At 46.9% G+C, this 21,136-nt stretch overlaps 1 protein-coding gene and 1 non-coding gene across 2 annotated transcripts; both read right to left on the reverse strand.

Moving 5' to 3' along the window:
• Window positions 1-4,324: 4,324 nt before the first annotated feature.
• Window positions 4,325-6,503, reverse strand: LOC147271383 (uncharacterized). Its single transcript, XM_086202764.1, has one exon. The coding sequence runs from the start codon at window positions 6,501-6,503 to the stop codon at window positions 5,547-5,549; it is 957 nt and encodes a 318-aa protein (XP_086058890.1). The 3' UTR covers window positions 4,325-5,546.
• A 13,808-nt stretch (window positions 6,504-20,311) lies between these two features.
• Window positions 20,312-20,393, reverse strand: trnal-gag (transfer RNA leucine (anticodon GAG)). The gene is given in 2 exon segments: window positions 20,312-20,346; window positions 20,357-20,393. It is a non-coding gene; the product is annotated as a tRNA-Leu (tRNA).
• Between the last annotated feature and the right edge of the window lie 743 nt (window positions 20,394-21,136).

A 21,136-nucleotide genomic window follows, 5' to 3' on the forward strand; every position in this document is an offset into this window, starting at 1 on the left:
ATGCTTGGCTGTAGTGTGTGTGTGTGTGTGTGTGTGTGTGTGTGTGTGTGTTTTTAAAAAGGCAAAAAAGTCTTTTTTTCAGCAACAGAACTTTAATACAAACACAAAATGAAAAGCAGAACAAGCCAGAACCCAAAATATGGATTTACAGAGGAAGCGTGCTGGGCCCAGAACCCAGAGGTGGATGAATCAAAACCATCCTCTGCTAAAAGAAGGGAACAAAATAAACCTGGTTGTTTTGAAATGTGAATCTGTTGAAGAGGGTGGAAATGGTGAGGGAGTCAGTTGTTCCTTTTGTTTTATGACAGAGACCTCATTGTTAACTAAATCATTTTAATTCTTTACTTGAAGATTCACGCTTTTTCGCTCAAAATGTTTGACAACTTCCTCCATGCTGGTGCCCCATCACACACAACAGGTGCACTTCTCCTCTTTTCTCCTCTGACCCTCAAACGTTCACAGTCTTCCAGTGAACGTCCAATTGTCCTCTGAAATAAGAGATGAATCTTTCCCTGCTGAGACTCCTGATCTCTGACTGTCACTAGCATGTGCTAGCAGAATACAGCACTCCTTCTTCATGATCTGTCTTTGTCTCTGACCAGCTCTCCTGCTCTCTTTCCTCCTACCAGTCAAAGCAGACATCCGCACCTACTGATCTTGGATCTGCTGCCCGTTCCTGCCTGGTAAAAGAAGGAACCAGCACCTGGTTCTCCAGGCTGAATGAACTCCAGGACGTTGGCCAGCCGTGTCAGTTGAAACCTTATTTGTCCAAATAGAGAAAAAATAAGTCTGATTGTTGATGAAAGATGTCCTCATGGCTTTGAAACTGTGGTTGGGGAGCAGCCAACATGAGCACATTCATGGAAGAATAGCAGTAAAAACAGGAAGTGTCAGTTAGCAAGTACTCACCAGTCTGTCACTATCATACTTGATTCTAGTGGAACAAAATGGCTGCTGCTGACTGTGCTGCCTGGTGGAGGATCACTCTTCACCATCCTCTCAGGCCTTGATGGAACCAAAAAGGCCAGTTCCTGGAGAAGATCTTCTAGGGGTCCAGGTTAAAGCGGTGCCCCAGCTGGCACCAGGCGCTGACCCAGGTCCTGCATGGGAGATACTGTCAGTTCTGTTCTGCACTGCTCACAACCACAGGCTGGTGTTGAGGCCTGCAGCAACCAGGGCCCCAGTCACCAAGAGTATAAAGGCTGGTCATTGTGGCAGTGGGAGGAGTCAAAATGAAGACAGACCAATGTGAGCAGGACGTTCCTGGAGAAGTCAGAAGAACTTGACCATGTTTCCTACAGTACCCAGGAGGCCTGGTAGTTGTTGAAGGAAGCTCCAAAAGCAAAGAGCAGACAGCAGGATATCAAAAGAAAAGATCCAGACACTAAAACTACAAGTAGAAACAAGAAGAAATACTCAAAGCTTTGGAAAGATACTCCAAGGTTGGATATACATTATTATATACACTACTATTCTCATTGACTCCTAAAGAGGGACAGGAAACATTAGAATGTGGATCAGATCAGCTGATTTCAGTGTTGAGTCCATCCCTCCATCCACTTTCTATTCTTGTCCTTTAAGGGTCATGGGGGGGGGGGGGGGCGATCCCAGGTGACATTGTTCAAGAGGCAGGGTTCACCCTGGACAGGTCACCAGTCCATCAGGAGAAATGAGGTGGTCAGTATCATGCAACCTAAACTAAAACATTCGTCAGATCAAATTCAGATTAAAGCAAGAGGCTCCAGATCAAAGTCAGAATTCCTGATGATGTCATCAGGGCTTTGACAGTAGCTAGAATTCTGTCTTTGATCTCAGGAGGACATGAAAGAAACCCAATTGAGGAAAGTAGAGGAGAACATTCAGCTTCATTAGAAACACTTGAACTGTTGAACAGTAGAATTTGTTAGAAACAGTTTACAACACTGAGGGACAGGATTGAAGAGGGAAGAGTTTTCTGCTTTAAAATTAATTCTAACCTAAAAGTCAAGTCAAGTCAATTTTATTTATATCGAACCAAATCCCAACAGAAGTTATTTCATGACACAGTTTTGTCAGAGTTCAATAAAAGGAAATTAAGGGTCATCCAAGTTTTTATCTCCTTCAGACAGGCCTCCAGTTTAGTCAGCTGATTTATTTCATGTGGATCATTGATAAGTACAGCTGTGTGTCGTCAGCATAGCAGTGAAAATTAATTGAGTGTTTCCTAATAATGTGACCGAGAGGAAGCAGATAAAGGGTGAAGAGGATTGGTCCAAGCTCAGAGCCTTGAGGAACACCATAAGAGACTGTAGTGGTTTCCGAGGGTTTATCATTAGTGAGTACGAACTGAGATCGACCTAGTAAATAGGACCTGAACCAGTTAAGTGCAGTTCCTTCAATGCCAATGACAGGTTCCAGTCTCCGTAGAAGGATATGGTGATCAATGGTATCAAAAGCTGCACTAAGATCTAATCAGACCAGCACAGAGACCAGTCCCTCATCTGATGCTAGTAGGAGGTCATTGGTAACTCTGACGAGTGCTGTTTCTGTGCTATGATGAATCCTGAACCCTGACTGGAAATCCTCTAATAAGCTGTTGCTATGGAGAAGTCACAGAGCTGTTTAGCAACTGCTTTCTCCAGAATTTTGGTGAGAAAAGGAAGATTTGACATTGGTCTGTATTTGGCCAAAACTTCTGGATCCAGGGTTGCTTTTTTGAGAAGGGGTCTAATTACTGCCACTTTAAAGGACTGTGGGACGTAACCAGATACCAGACACATTGATCATATCGAGGGGTAGAGAGTCCTTAAGTAGCTTGGTTGGGATGGGGTCTAGAAGACAGGTGGATGGTTTAGAGGAGGAAATGATTGAACTGAGCTCATCAAGGCTAACGGTAGAAAAACTGTCAAGTGTACGTCTGGTCCTCCAGCAGCCTCTAAGGCTTCTGAGGCTATAGGTGCCATGTTGTCAGCTGATGGCAGGAGGAGGTGAATTTTCTCTCTAAGAAGGACAATTTTGTCATTAAAGAAGTCCATGAAAGAAGAGGAACCTGGGTTGTTCTTGTGTTCCTCTATTAGTGCTGAGTAGTAGGCTGCTCTCGCTATACGAAGGGCTTTCTTATAGCTTTTAAGGCTGTCTTGCCAGACTAAATGAGACTCCTCCAGTTGGGGCAGCGCCATATTCTCTTGAACTTCTGGGTTTTTTGTTTAAGCTGTCTGGTTTCTGAATTGTACCAAGGTGCTTGTTTCCTTGGATTTATAGATTTAGTTTTTAGTGGGGCAAATGAGTCCAGAGTTGATCCTAAGGTGCCTGTTGCTCTATTGATAAAATTATCAATTTGGGAGGGACTAAGGTTGACAACAGTGTCCTCTGTAACAATGGGACACGACACTGATTAAGCACGACTGGAATCGCTTCCTTAAATCCAGGTGTGGCCTGATCAGACAAACATCTGGAAACCACAGTTTTCCTGAGTGGAGTGTAGTTGATTAGTTCAAAGTCCAAAGTGATTGATTGATGGTCTGATAAAAGCGTTCTGTGGAAACACAACGAGATGTTCAGCTTCAGTTCCACATGTTAGGAGGAGGTGGAGGTGTGGTTGTGACAGTGAGGGCGTTCATGGACAGACTGATGGACACCAGTTGAGTCTAGAAGAGAGAGAAATGCAGCACCAGACTGTTGACACTCTTCTGAGACCTGCTTCCTGTCTTCAAGAGTCATCAAGACGTCCCAGCCTCAGATTTTCTTATTGGAGACAATGATGACCACAAGTACAAGGAAAAAAAGAGAAGACAAAACAAACGCAAAATCCATCCTGCTGGTGAGGTGAAATCCAAGAGTCCCTGAGCCAGGACATTCCAACTGTAACACATAAGAGGCCCCTGATACCATGTTTCTGTTGGGCTGGTTCCCCAAACCTGATTGATTGATTGATTGCTGCAGTTGTAATGTGGAGTTTCAAACTTAGAGAACAGCTGCTGTTAAACAGAAGAGGAAGAAGAATGTTTTTTATCCAGAACTGAGATAAAAATTGAAAAGTTCAAAATAACATGAAAAATGGCAAATAATGTGTTGTTGTTTGTTGCCTTCAATCATTGCAGGAACAACATGAGATGGAAAAACAAGTCTTTAATCTATTTAAAGTAGAAAGATGTCTGTAGATAACATCCACTCCAAATAGTCAAACACAAGGGTGGTGATCAAGTAGAGCCTCTACATGGAAACAAAAGCACTGACGACTTGAAGAACAGAAAGTTTATTAAAAGACAAGTTTATAAGGACAGTTAAAAGGTGTCTAGACGGCTGTTTACACTTTAATTCAGCTGTAGAAGAAGAAGACCTTCACTGTGAAAACTCATCCTGTGTTACAGCCGCCCCTCCAGGACGGTCAGGGACCAACTTCAGTCCTGGTCCTGATACACCGGAAATCCAACCAATCCCTCACATAGGAACCATGTATTTGTTTGAGTGGTGCCCAGCAGCACAGCACCCTGCCTGAGCGTAGTAGGAAGTGTAGGAGCCGGTCCTGAGCGTGTACTGCATGTGTACTACTACTAAAGGTACTTCACCGGAGGCTCCAGCTGATGTCCCATATGTCTCCATCAGCTGGATGACATCACTGATATCAGAGACTCCACCCACTCATTTATTTTCACACATCTCAAAGACAATTCAGTGTTTGATCAGGATCAATACATCATTATAAAGATCAGTACTTGGTGCCAAGTGGATCTTTGATGGTGACCTCAGAGAAATCAGATCAGCCCTCACACCCTCCTGTCCAATGGTGGCTCCATGATTTCAGCTTCATCCTGTCTCTTTCCTGCTGTGTTTTCTCCTCTCTTTGTCTCTGTTCCTGCAGTCACACTGGATAGTTCCTGTGTGAAGGGGACCAACAAAGTGGTGGTGGACGCGTTGTCTAGAGTTCCTTCAGTGTGGAAATTGATAGTGAACTGTTTTCCTGTCTCTGGTTCTCCTCTTGTCTTTTCCTAGCCTCCTACATCATTGCTTTCTGGGTGCACCGGTCAATGCGGTACCTTGGGACAAGAGATGCTGGACCACCGGAGCAGCCACTGATTCACCTCCTGATAGGTTTACCTCATCTGTACAGAACAATGGGTGATGTACATGGTTTGAGGGGGTTTGGTTAATCATCATTTTGGCTTTTTTTTTAAACAAATACATTTAAGGTACTTTGGTGACCCCTTTCTTGTGTGTGTGTGTGTGTGTGTGGGGGGGGGGGGGGATAAAGGTCCCGTGGCTGGTGCCTTTCATGCTGTTTCTGGTGTTGCAGCAGGTATCTGGAGGGTGGGGGGCTGTTCGTTCCTCCTAGTTGAAGCTCCTGGGCCCGGTGCTCTCTACATACAGAACCCGCCTTGCTGGCCAGGAGCCTCTCTTCCTCCTCATCCATTGTCACTTTGATTTTCAGCAGACAACATCTCTTCCTTCCACCTCCCTTACACACATGCACACATGAACCCACACCACTGACTCTACTGACAATCACATCACATTGTTGTCTGAGTTCAATTTTGGTTTATCGTTGTTCTTTTCACCAAATAAATTCATTATTTGGCCTTCAACCTGCGTCTCCCACTCTTGTCATGCTTCAAAGCCACTTCTTGCAAAGGTGGTTTCTTCCCAGTGTGTGTTCTCATGTGTCTTTTCAGATCTCCCTTAACTGAGAATCTTTTACCACAAACTGAGCAGGGATATGGTTTCTTCCCAGTGTGCGTTCTCATGTGTCTTTTCAGATCTCCCTTAACTGAGAATCTTTTACCACAAACTGAGCAGGGATATGGTTTCTCCCCAGTGTGCGTTCTCATGTGTCTTTTCAGATTCCCCTTTTCTGAAAATCTTGTGCTACAAACTGAGCACGGGAATGGTTTCTCCCCAGTGTGTGTTCTCATGTGTCTATTCAGATATCCCTTTTCTGAAAACCTTCCGCCACAAACTGAGCAGGGAAACGGTTTCTCCCCAGTGTGCGTTCTCATGTGTGTTTTCAGATCTCCCTTAACTGAGAATCTTTTGCCACAAACTGAGCAGGGATGTGGTTTCTCCCCAGTGTGCATTCTCATGTGTGATTCTAAATGTGCCTTAATTGAGAATCTTGTGCCGCAAACTGAGCATGGGAATGGTTTCTCCCCAGTTTGCGTTCTCATGTGTCTTTTCAGATGCCCCTTTTCTGAAAATCTTGTGCCACAAACTGAGCATGGGAATGGTTTCTCCCCAGTGTGTGTTCTCATGTGTCTATGCAGATATCCCTTTTCTGAAAACCTTCCACCACAAACTGAGCAGGGGAACGGTTTCTCCCCAGTGTGTGTTCTCATGTGTGTTTTCAAATGTTCCCTGACAGAGAATCTTTTTCCACAAACTGAGCATGTGAATGATTTCTCCCCAGTGTGTGTTCTCATGTGTATATCCAAACCACCTCTGTAATTAAAACCTTTACTGCATGTTGAGCACCTAAAGGGACGCTCATCCTCACTGACTTCTGTCTCAGATTCAGAAGGACCAAAGTTCATGTTCCTGATGATCTCTGATCCTCTTTCAGTCTTTACTTTTTGCTCTTTTGAGCTGCAATGAGTCACTTCCTGTCCTGGGCTCAGTTTCTGAAGCAAATTCCTCCTTGAGCCAAAGGGTTCCTTGTGCTCAGAGGTAGTCGTGTTATCAGGTCTGACCCAATCATCCTCACTGACTTCAGTCTCAGCTTCAGAAGAGTCTGACATCTGGTCTTCAGTCTGGGGTTGTACAAGTGGATCTGGATCTACCTTGCTGGCTGGTTCTGGTTCTGGTCCTCCACACTCTTCTCCAACAGCTTCTGTTTTCAGATGATGAATTGGGCTGCTGCTCAGAGACTCTTCTTTCAAGTTCTCCTCAGTTAGACTCTGATGAAGCTGTGGGAACTGAGGTTTCTCTTCGTTCTCTTCACTCTTCACAGGGATCAGAGTGAAGGGGAACGTGGTGATATCAGCCTCCTCCTGCCCTTGAAGCTGCCCTCCCTCCTCACTGGTCCAGAGCTCCTCCCACTCCTCTTTAATGTGGGGGGGCTCTGGGTCCTGCAGCTCAGGGGGAACCTCTTCTTTAATCACCAGCAGCTGCTCCACATCTGCAGGACACAAACAGCAACATCAGAAATCTCTTCATTTGACTCTGAAACAGCGGAGCAACAGACAGAAACAGAAATCAACTCAATGAAAAGAGACGTCCTGCTACTGACGACCAGTCAGCAAACTGGGAACAGAAACGCTGGCTTCAGATGCTTGGATCAACGTTGTGTCACCCAGGTCAAAGGTCATAGGTCCCCTCTGCTGAATGGTTTTGTCCATTCATCATCACATCTGCTGGTCAGAATGTTCATTTCTAGAATGAGACCCTGTAGGAGAATGAGAGTTCAGTCCCTAGAACCAGAGGGAACCTGTACCAATGCTAAACATGTCAGCCCACCTACACTCACAGCCAGGGAGGTGCTGGCCACTGGGAGAAGTGGAATGATTCCCTAATGGCCGGTCCAGCCCAGGCCAACCGGGCAGTGGAGAAAAAAAGGTTGTTTTTAATGGGCTGATATAATTTCCGGTCTACAGGATCATCTTTTAACAAGGTAGCACCGTAGCAGCCTACAGAAGAACGACACAAGGACACCAACATGCACAGCATGCTGGGCCAGCCTGTCACACACGCCTCAGTTAGCAGGAGTTAGCAACACAGTGTGAATGTCCCCTCAGCTTGGTCTTGTCTTGGTTCAGTCCAATGGTAACATGCTTCTGATGCCTGTCAATGGGAGTGTTCTTCACATTGACCACTGACAGTGACTCACACCTCAGGTTCCAGCCCTGGAATGACGATTCCTGAGATCCACTGATGCGTCAGGTCTTTGTTTCTTTCACTTCATGATCCTCATGGCGCCATCAAAAAATAACACAACACAAAAAACACCTACACAGGAAATACTTAGCTCTCTGGCACACATAACGTCTGGGCCAATATTAATATTAATATTTATATATAAAAAAGAATAAATGGCACACAAACAAGCAACCGGCGGCACTCCCACGCCCAGGGTGCCTCCCTGAATTTTAACTACATTCTAGTCATCCATCACCATCACATCTACACTCCCACGCACAACACACACCCTGCACCCATGTTGGGATGGGGGGGCAGCTGGGGCGGGGAGTGGGTCCATTGCTGCCCCTTTTGCTAACTGCACCAGCGCGGGCCTGGGTTGGGCCTGTGGCCTGGGGGGGGGGGGGGGGTTCCTGTGGTTCCCTGTGTTCAGGGGGTTTCTGGGTGCCCTGGTGGTTTGGTCCTGACCTGCCTGCTATCCTGGACTGGGGGTGTGATGTTCTGGTCCCCCACATCAGCTACAGTCAGCTACCCACTGCATTCAAGACAAACCGTAGCGCACACACACACACACACACACACACACACACACGCACACACACACACACACACACACACACACACACACCTGGTCTCAAAATACACGCCTCTCTGGCTACAAAGACAGGTCAGTGAGAGTTTTTCTCGACTGATAACTTCTGTTGTTCTGTGTTGTAGAACTGTAATACTCTGAGAAGAAATACCTGCTGGCTCTACTCTCTCTCTCTCTCTCTCTCTCTCTGGTCTATTTTTATAGTTCGTCTCTTGGTGACCAGTAGAATTTCCGATCGAACTCTCGATAAATCTCTGTTGTTATTGTTGTTACTGTTTTTGTTTGTTTGTTTTTCTCCTATTGTTGTCCCCCCCCCCTGTCCTCCCTGTCCTGTCCCTGCTCTCTCTTCCTGTCCTCTCCTGAGCCTCAGTCCGGTAGCTTCATCAATGAACCAACACCATTCCTAATAAAGTTCAACACAGAAGGTGATAGGAGGAGTTTATCAGGTTCCTCCTTAGCAGAGTAGAACTGCTTCAGTCCAACAAAGCACCAGGAACATGGATGCTGCTGCTGAACAGGACAGGGTAAAAACTACAAAAGAAGGCTGGACAAAAATCCACAGAAAAACTAGTTTACCCTTTGATTTTGACCTTTGAATTTTTACATTTTACCTTTCAGACGTTCACACACAACCCGGAAATGGCTTTTTACACCTAAAATCCCCTAAAATGCTCTCTGAGGGCCTCTGCAGCTCCACTTCCTGGACTGAATTCGGGGCCCAGCAGGTCCCTGCGGGGACTCACCTGCTCTGTCCAGCCTGACTCGGGGCTTCAGCACGGCATCGAGCAGCAACCTCTGCCGGCGGTTCTCCCGCTCGTACTCCGCCACGGTTTCCTCCAGCAGAGCCACGATCTGCTCCGCGGCCGCCGCCAGCCGCTCGGTGAGCAGCGCTCTCAGCACCGGGACTCCAGCCGCTGAGTCTCCTTCTCCCAGCTGCAGCAGGAAGTCTTCAGCGGCGGCGAGGATCCGCTCCTGGACCGACACCCGCAGCAGCTGCGCGGCGCACATGTTGAGGTTCTACCGGCGCCACTCAGCCTTCAGGAGACAAAGACCGAGGCCGGGGGTTCACGGACTTCTCCTTCTTTCCTTGTTGTGTTCAAAGCTTCCCGCGTCTTCTTGTCGTTTTGTGAAGCGCGTATTGATGACGTATGTGGTGACGTCCAAAGCCTCTTCAGCCGGCAGTGACCACGTGACTGATTCAGGACCTGTTTCTCCGGCTTGGCGTGAGATTCTAAATGTAAAGCAGTGAAACGCCGTGGTTTCCTCCTTCCTCGTCCAAAAGCGTTCGCTATTTGATCAAAGGAAGGAGAAACAAGTGACTCCATGTTGTGGAGGCTGAACTCAGAGTTGAGAGAACTTTCATTCTGATCTGAGAGCAGCAACAAAGCCACTGAGAAAAACTGAACCACTGTCAGAGTCGGCACAGCATCAGCAGTCAGGCTGTGTTCACACTGGGAGAAACCATCGGACAGAAACCTCCCTCAGTCACACTGAAGGAACCTGAACTGACTGCTGCAGCTGGGACACACACACACACACACACACACACACACACACACACACACACACACACACACACACAGCAGGAAACATGAACAGAGACATAAAAGCACAGGATGCCTCCTCCTCCTCCTTCCAGAGATCAACTGATCTCCAGATTGACTTCAGTTCTTTGATCAGAATTCTTCTTCCTCCTTGATAGATTTATTGATACTTTGTCATAGACGGTCCATTCCTATTGGAGGATGTTAAAGAGCAGAAGAACCAGGTTCCCATGTATGGAACTAGAATATTTATATACTGTATTGCAGTCGTTTCCAATATCCATCCATCCATTGTCTTCCTCTTATTCCTGTTAAGGGTCATGGGGGGTGGAGCCTATCCCAGCGTCTGCAGGCGAGAGGTGGGGTTCACCCTGGACAGGTCACCAGTCCATCACAGGACCAACACATAGAGACAGACAACCATTCACTCTCACAGTCACACCTACAGTCAGTTTAGAGTATCAATCAGCCTCGTCCTCTCTTGATGTCTTTGGACTGTGGGAGGAAGCTGGAGTACCAGAGAGAACCCACACAGGAACAGGGAGAACATGGAGACTCACACAGAAAGATCCTGTGCTGGAGCTGGGACTGGAACCCTGAACCTTCTTGCTGTGAGGTATTTTTATCTCACAAGTGGAAAAATGTAGAATCTTCATGTCATTACATGTCGTTCTCCATTGGGTCACTAGGGGGCAGCACCTACCTGCATCACCAATATGAGCCTTCAGTCTGTCAGGGGGTAGAATTCAGTCACCACCAAGGACATCAGAGTCAGTGTTCAGACATCAAAGACAGACATTAAAGCCTCTCTGATAAAACAAAAATATCCTGCAATATTTTTTCCAAAGTGAGACCCTCTTTATTCTCTAGTTTAATCTGCTGCAATAATAATGAGCATCTTTGTCAGTCTACTGATGAATGTCAGATATCTTTGATGACCAAACCTGGACGTTTGTCTCAGTTTGACTGGAAGTCTCATTCATTCATTTCTCCTCCATGATTTCCTGCAATGATTTCCTGGTTCTGCTCCATTCAGGTTCAGAGAGCTGAGATTAAAATCACTCAGGAATAAAAGAGGAGACACCAACAAGTCAGCATGGAAGAGGAGCAGCTTTTCAAACTGGTCACCCTGGCTGCTGGTCTTGGCCTCCCTTTGCCTCGGTGCTCCTTGAACCAGTGAAGGTCCTGGTCCAGTCTTCTCCACTGAGTCCTTGTCAACAGGGAGCACCTCCCCACCAGAGAGGTGCAGGGCAAAGGAAAGGAAAACTCCAACCAGAATGAACGCTGCACTAAAAACTGCCCTCCATTTCTTGAGGGGAACGTTGGGTCTTCCTCAGGCAAATGGCAGTCAGCAGTGACTCAACATCTGAACTGAGCCCAGACCTGGTCAGCTGATCATTCACCAGCTCAGCCCCTCCCACTCATGACGAAGACCTTGAAAACCCCAACATCACCTCCTCCACCTCAGTCTGGCGTGTGTGGATGGAGGGCTGTGATGTCAGCAGCGATGACATCACTGACACAAACACTGATCTCTGACTGGTTTGGTCTGAGTGGGATTCAGTGACATCACACGACCTGCACCAGATGAAGGGGCGGGGCATCCAGGAGCTGTGACATCACTGGTGACTCTTGTTGGGCCGCCTTCTTGGCCAAAGTGGAGGAGAACAGGACCCAAATACAGACGGGGGAGAGGAGCGTTCAACAAAAGGAGGCTTGATTGATGAAAAGACAAAGAACAACAAAGGAACTCAAAGCACCAACAGAGGAGAAAAGACAAAGTAGCAAACAAAAGCCAAACTTCCACTGGAAACTTGGAGGAGCTGGAACAGGAGGGAGAGAACATGAGGCTGAGAACCCTGGAGAATGAGAGGTGGACAAATCCACCAGCGCAGCATCAGGAGAGCAAAGAAACCAGAAGGAGCTTTGAGGAGCTGCTGACATGCAGCCAGGGAGCGTCTGCCTGAGATGGGAGGAGCTGCTCATCCACCCAGATGGAGAAGCAGCCATCTTGCTCTTCTGACGCCGACTCAGAAGGAACAGAGGAGGTGAGGGGCCTCACGTTGTCATGGCAACATGGAAACATTCCACTCTATCAGTGGTGCCTCCATCAGACGCACTTTGTCTTTATGAAGATCAAAGTGAAAGGAAATAATAAAATAAAACAATGAAGGCTGCATGAACTGAGTGACACACTTGAGGATGACATCAGCGAAATGTGTGATGTCACACTGCTGAGTCGTGAGGTCACCACCAGAGAACAAATGAGTGATGAGATGCTGATTATTGACTCTCTACTTTAAATGATCTCACTCTCTTCCAGCTTGAAGAAGTTTGAGGATGAATGAAGTCAAGAACTGGAAAAATGGAGAACGTTCATGTCATTACATGTTGTTCTCCATTGGGTCACTAGGGGGCAGCACCTACCTGCAACTCCTGTGAGCCCTCAGTCTCACCTCATTTTCAGGCTCCAACTAAAATGAAGCTTCAACTCTTCTGAATCCTCTCCACCTGTCAGATCTGTTTGAAACTTCCAGGTTTGATCAACATCCCAGTCTGAACACATCTACAGGTCAGTAGTGACCACAGCGCCACCTACTGGCATCTGGAGAAATCAACTCCAGATGTTCCCAGACGGGGAAAACCTGCTCTTCCTGGATAGTTCACCTCTGGAAACGAAGCTCCAACTGATGCGTGAACCAGAGGGAGGAAACCACGGCATTTCACGGGTTTAGATTTAGACCCTCAGGCCAAGCCGGAGAAGCAGGTCCTGAATCAGTCACGAGGTCACTGCCGGCTGGTGAGGCTTCGGACGTCACCACATACGTCATCAATACGCGCTTCTGAAAAAGAAATCCTTGATTCCTCGACTCATCACTACTGCTGCTACCAGGTTTGTGAGTTCAGCAAAACTTAGCGGGTCTGGAGTGGCACAGAGGACAGAGCTTGGACTCTGTGTTTCTAAACAGTTGCTCTCTTCTACACAAAGACATTAAAACAAGAGTTAAAAATAACTTTAAAAAGTGGATCTCTTGGCATCAAGTCTTCTCTTTTATTCAGTATCTGGGTTGTTGAGCCTCTTCCTTGAAGTAACTCACACTTGGACACCTGAAGACGTTTCTTATAGCCAGTTTTCTATTCTTTGACATCCTTCACCTGCTATCATGAGCACGGCTCTAGTTTAACCTGCTTTCACGAGCACATCTCTAGTTTAACCTGCTATTACGAGCACGGCTCTAGATTAACCTGCTATCACGAGCACATCTCTAGTTTAACCTGCTATAACGAGCACGGCTCTAGTTTAACCTGCTGTCACGAGCACGGCTCTAGTTTAACCTGCTATCACGAGCATGGCTCTAGATTAACCTGCTATCATGAGCATGGCTCTCGATTAACCTGCTATCATGAGCATGGCTCTAGATTAACCTGCTATCATGAGCATGGCTCTAGTTTAACCTGCTATCATGAGCATGGCTCTAGATTAACCTGCTATCATTAGCATGGCTCTAGATTAACCTGCTATCATGAGCATGGCTCTAGTTCAACCTGCTATCACGAGCATGGCTCTCGATTAACCTGCTATCATGAGCATGGCTCTAGATTAACCTGCTATCATGAGCATGGCTCTAGATTAACCTGCTATCATGAGCATGGCTCTAGTTTAACCCGCTATCATGAGCATGGCTCTAGTTCAACCTGCTATCACGAGCATGGCTCTCGATTAACCTGCTATCACGAGCACATCTCTAGTTTAATTTGCTATCATGAGCATGGTTCTAGATTCACCTGCTATCACGAGCACGGCTCTAGATTAACCTGCTATCACGAGCACATCTCTAGTTTAACCTGCTATCACGAGCACATCTCTAGTTTAACCTGCTATAACGAGCACGGCTCTAGTTTAACCTGCTTTCACGAGCACGGCTCTAGTTTAACCTGCTATCATGAGCACGGCTCTCGATTAACCTGCTATCATGAGCATGGCTCTAGATTAACCTGCTATCATGAGCATGGCTCTAGATTAACCTGCTATCATGAGCATGGCTCTAGATTAACCTGCTATCATGAGCACGGCTCTAGATTAACCTGCTATCATGAGCATGGCTCTAGATTAACCTGCTATCATGAGCATGGCTCTAGATTAACCTGCTATCATGAGCATGGCTCTAGATTAACCTGCTATCATGAGCACGGCTCTAGATTAACCTGCTATCACGAGCACGGCTCTAGTTTAACCTGCTATCATGAGCACGGCTCCAGATTAAACCGCTATCATGAGCACGGCTCTAGATTAACCTGCTATCATTAGCACGGCTCTAGTTTAACCTGCTATCATGAGCATGGCTCTAGATTAACCTGCTATCATGAGCATGGCTCTAGTTTAACCTGCTATGATTAGCATGGCTCTAGTTTAACCTGCTATCATTAGCACGGCTCTAGATTAACCTGCTATCACGAGCACGGCTCTAGTTTAACCTGCTAACAGTCAGCTGTTGTACTCAGACAGGCAGAACTCATCAACAGAAACAGGAGGGAGCACAGAGTCACAAGGGAAGTTTCACTGGGCTGAGAAATGAAGTCCAAGGAGGTTCATTCTCTGATGACATCAGCCTGATTTGGAACCAGTGGAGTTGCCCCCTGCTGGCCATTACAGAAAATGCAGCTTTAAGTCCTCTGACAGTTTAAGCTTGTCAGACCTGGAGTCTGCATATAACCACATAACAAATTGTCTTAATGCAAGTGTCAGGTTGAGATTTGCTCCTGAAAATCCTGGTCTCATTGAAGACCGAGTCAATGAGGCTGCTGCAGGTTCCTCCTGACAGTGGGAGGCCCTGTGAGCAAATGTGGGAGGCTCAGTTTAGACACTTAGAGACACAGAAGGAGGAGAGGCTTTCCTTCATTGAACCAGAAAAACAAAACAAATTGTTTAGAGTGGAATTTGTGGCTGTGAGGATGATTTAGTCTCAAGTTTTTAAGAGGAATCTCAGTCCCCAACCCACTCTCGCTGTGACCTCATCTGTTGCAGCCTCTCAATCTTTGAATTCTTAGATCTGGGAAATCTGGATTTTAGTTGAAGACTTCTTGACAGGGATACAAACTTCCAGGTGTGATCTAAAAACTCTGTCATTGATCTCAAACTTCTGGCAAGTGGAACTCCTGAAAACGTAGATATGAGGGCGGAGCCAGCAGCTGATCATTCCAGGATCCTCAGTGTGTTCACCTCACTTCAAAAACCCTCAAGCTTTTCCACAATGAACAACCTCTGGGCAGCTCTGGGCCGGCCTGTCAGAGCAGCACACGCAGCTCTTCGTTTCTTACTGACTGTTGTCTTTGGCCAGTCGGCCGACCCCCCAGTCTACCCTCCCATTACTTACAACCGTTTGGAGTTGGAGCCTCAGCCAGCAGAGCACGTGTCCCTGTATGTGGTCGCCGGCTGATAAAACTCAAAGTAATTCAACATGTAATCCCAGTCAGCCTGTATTCAGTCGCATCTTAGTTTTTAAATGTTCTACGTCTCGTGTCTGAACCAGGAGGATCTTAGTGTTCTGCTCATGTCAGTGTTTCTGTGTGGACACTCCTGCCTCCCAGCTTCACCCTGCTGTAATTTGGGCTCCCCTCATTGTCTTCTGTATGTCCATGGAACTGAAACTGAGGACCAGGGGACATCAGGAGACCTCCTAACTCGTTCATGGTCTTCGCCATGGAGCAGAGGCCAGCATTAACGGCATCATTAAAGAACAAGAACAGTGCCAAAGCCAACGTCAGACTTGGGAGGACGGTAAGTGTGTGTGTGTGTGTGTGTGTGTGTGTGTGTGTGTGTGTGTGTGTGTGTGTGTGTGTCAAAAACTGACCCACTTCTTTTGCCAACATGAGCCCACAGTGGTGGTGTCTCTAAAGAGGTGGAGCTCTGTCCTTCACCTGCTAGGTTCCAGCAGGCAGCTCAGGTCTAGTTTTCTTCACTGAGCCTCCATGATGAGTTTCCTCTGAGAAGTTCTTGTCCAAGGTCCCAGCTGGTAAAACCATTGTCACCGGTGATACTGGGACCCTGCAGTCCAGTGGTCTTATCAGGACCACACTGGACCTGCCGTCTTTGTTTGTTGTGTTGTTGTGCAATGTGAGAGAACGTGACAGACCATTTTATACCAAAGAAAGGCTGTGTGTGTGTGTGTGTGTGTGTGTGTGTGTGTAACCATGTTAAACTCTTTTAAATAAATGTTTCAGCCTGCTATTATTTGGATGCTGTATGATTCCTGCAACCCCAGACTAACTAAGGTGTTCGTACTGCAACCTAAAGTATGGTGATGAGGAGAATGATGAACAATCCACAAGGTGATCAGAAAATAAGAAATGGATTCAGGAACAACAAACCCATCTCTGAACATGTGATTGAAACATGTGAGTGGGACTGGCAGAACCTGGCTTTACCTCAAAGTGTCTCATCCAGAGATCTGTGACAGGCGTCTGCTGTGGAGGGTCAGTCTGTCCGTCCACATTCAGATCATCGATGCAGCCACTCTGCTAGGATCAAACTACTCAGGATGAAACAGACCAATGTTGACATCAAGTAGCAACTCAGCAGCTGATCAACAGAGTCCTCAGCACCAGTAGAGCCTGGTCCTGGTCCCTGGGGGGCTCCAACCACCAGCCTCTCTGTTAACAGCCGAGCGCCACAGAGACTCTGAGTCTCCTGCTGTTCATGAAGAGTTTTCAGGCTAAATTCAGTGTGTGAGGTCCACACTGCACATTTGAGGGACCATGAAGGACAGAGGAGAGTCTGACTGTCATGGTGAAAGCCTTCAGCACTAGAACTGAAACAGCCCCACCATCTTAACCCCCCCAGACCAAACATCATCGTCCAGCCTCCAACCAGAGGTCCATCAGTTATCATGGAGCCACAGGTGGAGTCTGGATTCTTTTCTAGAATGAGACGGCAATGACAGTCCTGCAGAGTGACATCACTGACATGAATGGATGACTTCAGTCACATGACTGGATGACTTCAGTCACGTGACTGGATGACTTCAGTCATGACTGGATGACTTCAGTCACATGACTGAATGACCTCAGTCACATGACTTCAGTGCCAAACAGTGCACACTGGTGCCTACCAGTCAAAACCACCTCAGACTGTATCATTCTATATGCTTGGCTGTAGTGTGTGTGTGTGTGTGTGTGTTTTTAAAAAGGCAAAAAAGTCTTTTTTTCAGCAACAGAACTTTAATACAAACACAAAATGAAAAGCAGAACAAGCCAGAACCCAAAATATGGATTTACAGAGGAAGCATGCTGGGCCCAGAACCCAGAGGTGGATGGATCAAAACCATCCTCTGCTAAAAGAAGGGAACAAAATAAACCTGGTTGTTTTGAAATGTGGATCTGTTGAAGAGGGTGGAAATGGTGAGGGAGTCAGTTGTTCCTTTTGTTTTATGACAGAGACCTCATTGTTAACTAAATCATTTTAATTCTTTACTTGAAGATTCACGCTTTTTCACTCAAAATGTTTGACAACTTCCTCCATGCTGGTGCCCCATCACACACAACAGGTGCACTTGTCCTCTTTTCTCCTCTGACCCTCAAACATTCACAGTCTTCCAGTGAACGTCCAATTGTCCTCTGAAATAAGACATGAATCTTTCCCTGCTGAGACTCCTGATCTCTGACTGTCACTAGCATGTGCTAGCAGAATACAGCACTCCTTCTTCATGATCTGTCTTTGTCTCTGACCAGCTCTCCTGCTCTCTTTCCTCCTACCAGTCAAAGCAGACATCTGCACCTACTGATCTTGGATCTGCTGCCCGTTCCTGCCTGGTAAAAGAAGGAACCAGCACCTGGTTCTCCAGGCTGAATGAACTCCAGGACGTTGGCCAGCCGTGTCAGTTGGAACCTTATTTGTCCAAATAGAGAAAAAATAAGTCTGATTGTTGATGAGAGATGTCCTCATGGCTTTGAAACTGTGGTTGGGGACCAGCCAACATGAGCACATTCATGGAAGAATAGCAGTAAAAACAGGAAGTGTCAGTTAGCAAGTACTCACCAGTCTGTCACTATCATACTTGATTCTAGTGGAACAAAATGGCTGCTGCTGACTGTGCTGCCTGGTGGAGGATCACTCTTCACCATCCTCTCAGGCCTTGATGGAACCAAAAAGGCCAGTTCCTGGAGAAGATCTTCTAGGGGTCCAGGTTAAAGCGGTGCCCCAGCTGGCACCAGGCGCTGACCCAGGTCCTGCATGGGAGATACTGTCAGTTCTGTTCTGCCCTGCTCACAACCACAGGCTGGTGTTGAGGCCTGCAGCAACCAGGGCCCCAGTCACCAAGAGTATAAAGGCTGGTCATTGTGGTAGTGGGAGGAGTCAAAATGAAGACAGACCAATGTGAGCAGGACGTTCCTGGAGAAGTCAGAAGAACTTGACCATGTTTCCTACAGTACCCAGGAGGCCTGGTAGTTGTTGAAGGAAGCTCCAAAAGCAAAGAGCAGACAGCAGGACATCAAAAGAAAAGATCCAGACACTAAAACTACAAGTAGAAACAAGAAGAAATACTAAAAGCTTTGGAAAGATACTACAAGGTTGGATACACATTATTATATACACTACTATTCTCACTGACTCCTAAAGAGGGACAGGAAACATTAGAATGTGGATCAGATCAGCTGATTTCAGTGTTGAGTCCATCCCTCCATCCACTTTCTGTTCTATCCTTTAAGGGTCACGGGGGGGGGGGGGGGGGTGCGATCCCAGGTGACATTGTTCAAGAGGCAGGGTTCACCCTGGACAGGTCACCAGTCCATCAGGAGAAATGAGGTGGTCGGTGTCATGCAACCTAAACTTAAACATTAGTCAGATCAAATTCAGATTAAAGCAAGAGTCTCCAGATCAAAGTCAGAATTCCTGATGATGTCATCAGGGCTTTGACAGTAGCTAGAATTCTGTCTTTGATCTCAGGAGGACATGAAAGAAACACAATTTAGAAAAGTATATGAGACCACGGCAGCATGATGGTGCAGTGGTGAGCACTGTGGCCTCACAGCAAGAAGGTTCTGGATTTGAGTCCAGGCTCGGGTGCAGAATCTGCATGTTCTCCCCGTGCATGCGTGGGTTCTCCGGCTTCTTCCCACCGTCCAAAGACATGTAATTTGAGATGAGGCTGATTGGACACTCTAAATTGACTGTAGATGTGAGTGTGAATGGTTTTGGCGACCTGTCCAGGGTGGCCCGTAGATGCTGGGATAGGCTCCACCCCCCTCGACCATCAATGTAGGTGTTTTGTTAATTGCATGCCACATGAAATTATTGTTGGTCAGTTTTCTAGCGACTGTCTCACAGTGGCAAGACAAGAACACTTCTACTTTTGATGATGACAGTTTGTTCAACACTGAACTTCATCCAGTCCCATGTTGTCAAACACTGGAACCTCCACAGCACCTGAACAGGGACTTGAACCCTGGACCCTCAGATTAAAAGTCTGATGCTCTACTGTCTGAGCTCCTCAGGCTCTTTCTACAGCATTGAGACAGGAACAGAAACACCTGTGAAGGTCAAACTGATGCTTTCTTGACTTGTTCAGTCCTCCATGTTGAAGTCCACCAGGCTTTTGATTGGCTCTGATTCTCTGTGGCAAAATCCAACAAGAGGCTCCAAAAATGTCCTGAATGTCACAAGAATGCACAGGACAAGATGTTAGTTTCCTTCATGTCTGCAGTTCCTCCACTGGAAAGTAAAGTCAATGCTGCTCTTCTGCTGAAACCTGGGATCGGACCAGGGACCTTTAGATCTTCAGTCTAAGGCTCTCCCAACTGAGCTGGTTCAGTTCTGAGGGAGGGCCCTGCTTCTCTCATTTATAATCTCTTCCACTCTCACTGGACCTTAGAGAGGATTGGAGCTTCTGAAGTCCTGACACAAATCAAACCAGGGACTTTGAACTACACAGTGAAGGAGTTGGTCATCAAGGTCGATGGCAGCTTATTAAGTTCTATCTTTGATCAAATATAAGAAATGTAAATGAATTCAACATTGATTGCATTTCCCTCCTTTCTTTGGTGCAAGGAACCGAGGACTGGAGCTGTTAGTTTTCCAGTTCCTACATCAGTGAATGGACTTTCTGTGCTGCAAGGAGCCAAAGCTACTAAGGAGGATTACAGAGTTTGTCCTTGCAGGAGTCAGTGACTTAATAGAGTCTAACAAAGGGTTGAACCTGAATGAGACAGTCACCCTTCAACATGGGGCCATGGCAGAGTGAACCAAGAACACTACAATGGGGGTGAGAGTGGAGCCATGATGGATTCACAGTTCATCACCTCCACCATCATGTGGACCACCTGATCACCTCTCCCTCAACCTCTAAATAACTCATTCCCTGACCGGGAATCGAACCCGGGCCGCGGCGGTGAGAGCCGGTCTCACCGCCGAATCCTAGCCACTAGACCATCAGGGACCACACTGAGCTCTCCAACAACAGAGACTATACACAATGACTCAAGAACACAGGACTCTGTGGTCTCAGCTTGAGATGCAGAGGGTCCACCAAGACCACCAGACACCTCAGCCCCCTAAAGACAGTCCACCCCCAGGATCAGCTTCTATCACTCAGTGGTCCAGAACCATGATGAAGCCTGATCAGGAATGTGAGCAAAGCTCTTGGAACAGGCCTGCTGCCACCACAACTAAGATCCTGCAGGTCACTAGAAACTCCAGTGTCCAGCTGACAAGTGGACGTTCCTCTGATCTGTGGTGGTGCTGAGTTTAGCAAACACCTCCAACAAGAAGATGAAGGAGGCCATCAACTCCTCCAAGCTCAACATCTATACTGGCTTTACTGGGAGATCAGGAGGTCAAAGCAGATCTCCACCCTCCACCTCAGATGGTTTCTACTCACAGAGATGAGGGACCAGTTCAAACCAGCTCCCTGGAGCTCCCTTAAGCCATTGTCCCCCTCAGCTAACATCTGGATCTGGACCTGCACCGGTGCTGACTTGTGTCTTGAGTCCCCAGAGTTTGTTGAACCAGAGAAGCTTCAACTGGTGATGGTCGTACAACCAAGCGTGAAGGTGAGCCTGCATTGTCTGATCTGGAGCTAACAGGAATTAGCAAGTTAGCAACTGTTCTAGAGTTGCTGCTGAGTTGAATTTGAATTTATTTGTTGAAAGGTTCCAGTTTCTATGAGGTCAGGGAAGATTG

This window comes from Aulostomus chinensis, chromosome 1 (genome assembly GCF_037954235.1).
Source record: "Aulostomus chinensis isolate RoL2024-O1b breed Wild chromosome 1, RoL_Achi_v1.0, whole genome shotgun sequence".
NCBI lineage: Eukaryota > Metazoa > Chordata > Actinopteri > Syngnathiformes > Aulostomidae > Aulostomus > Aulostomus chinensis.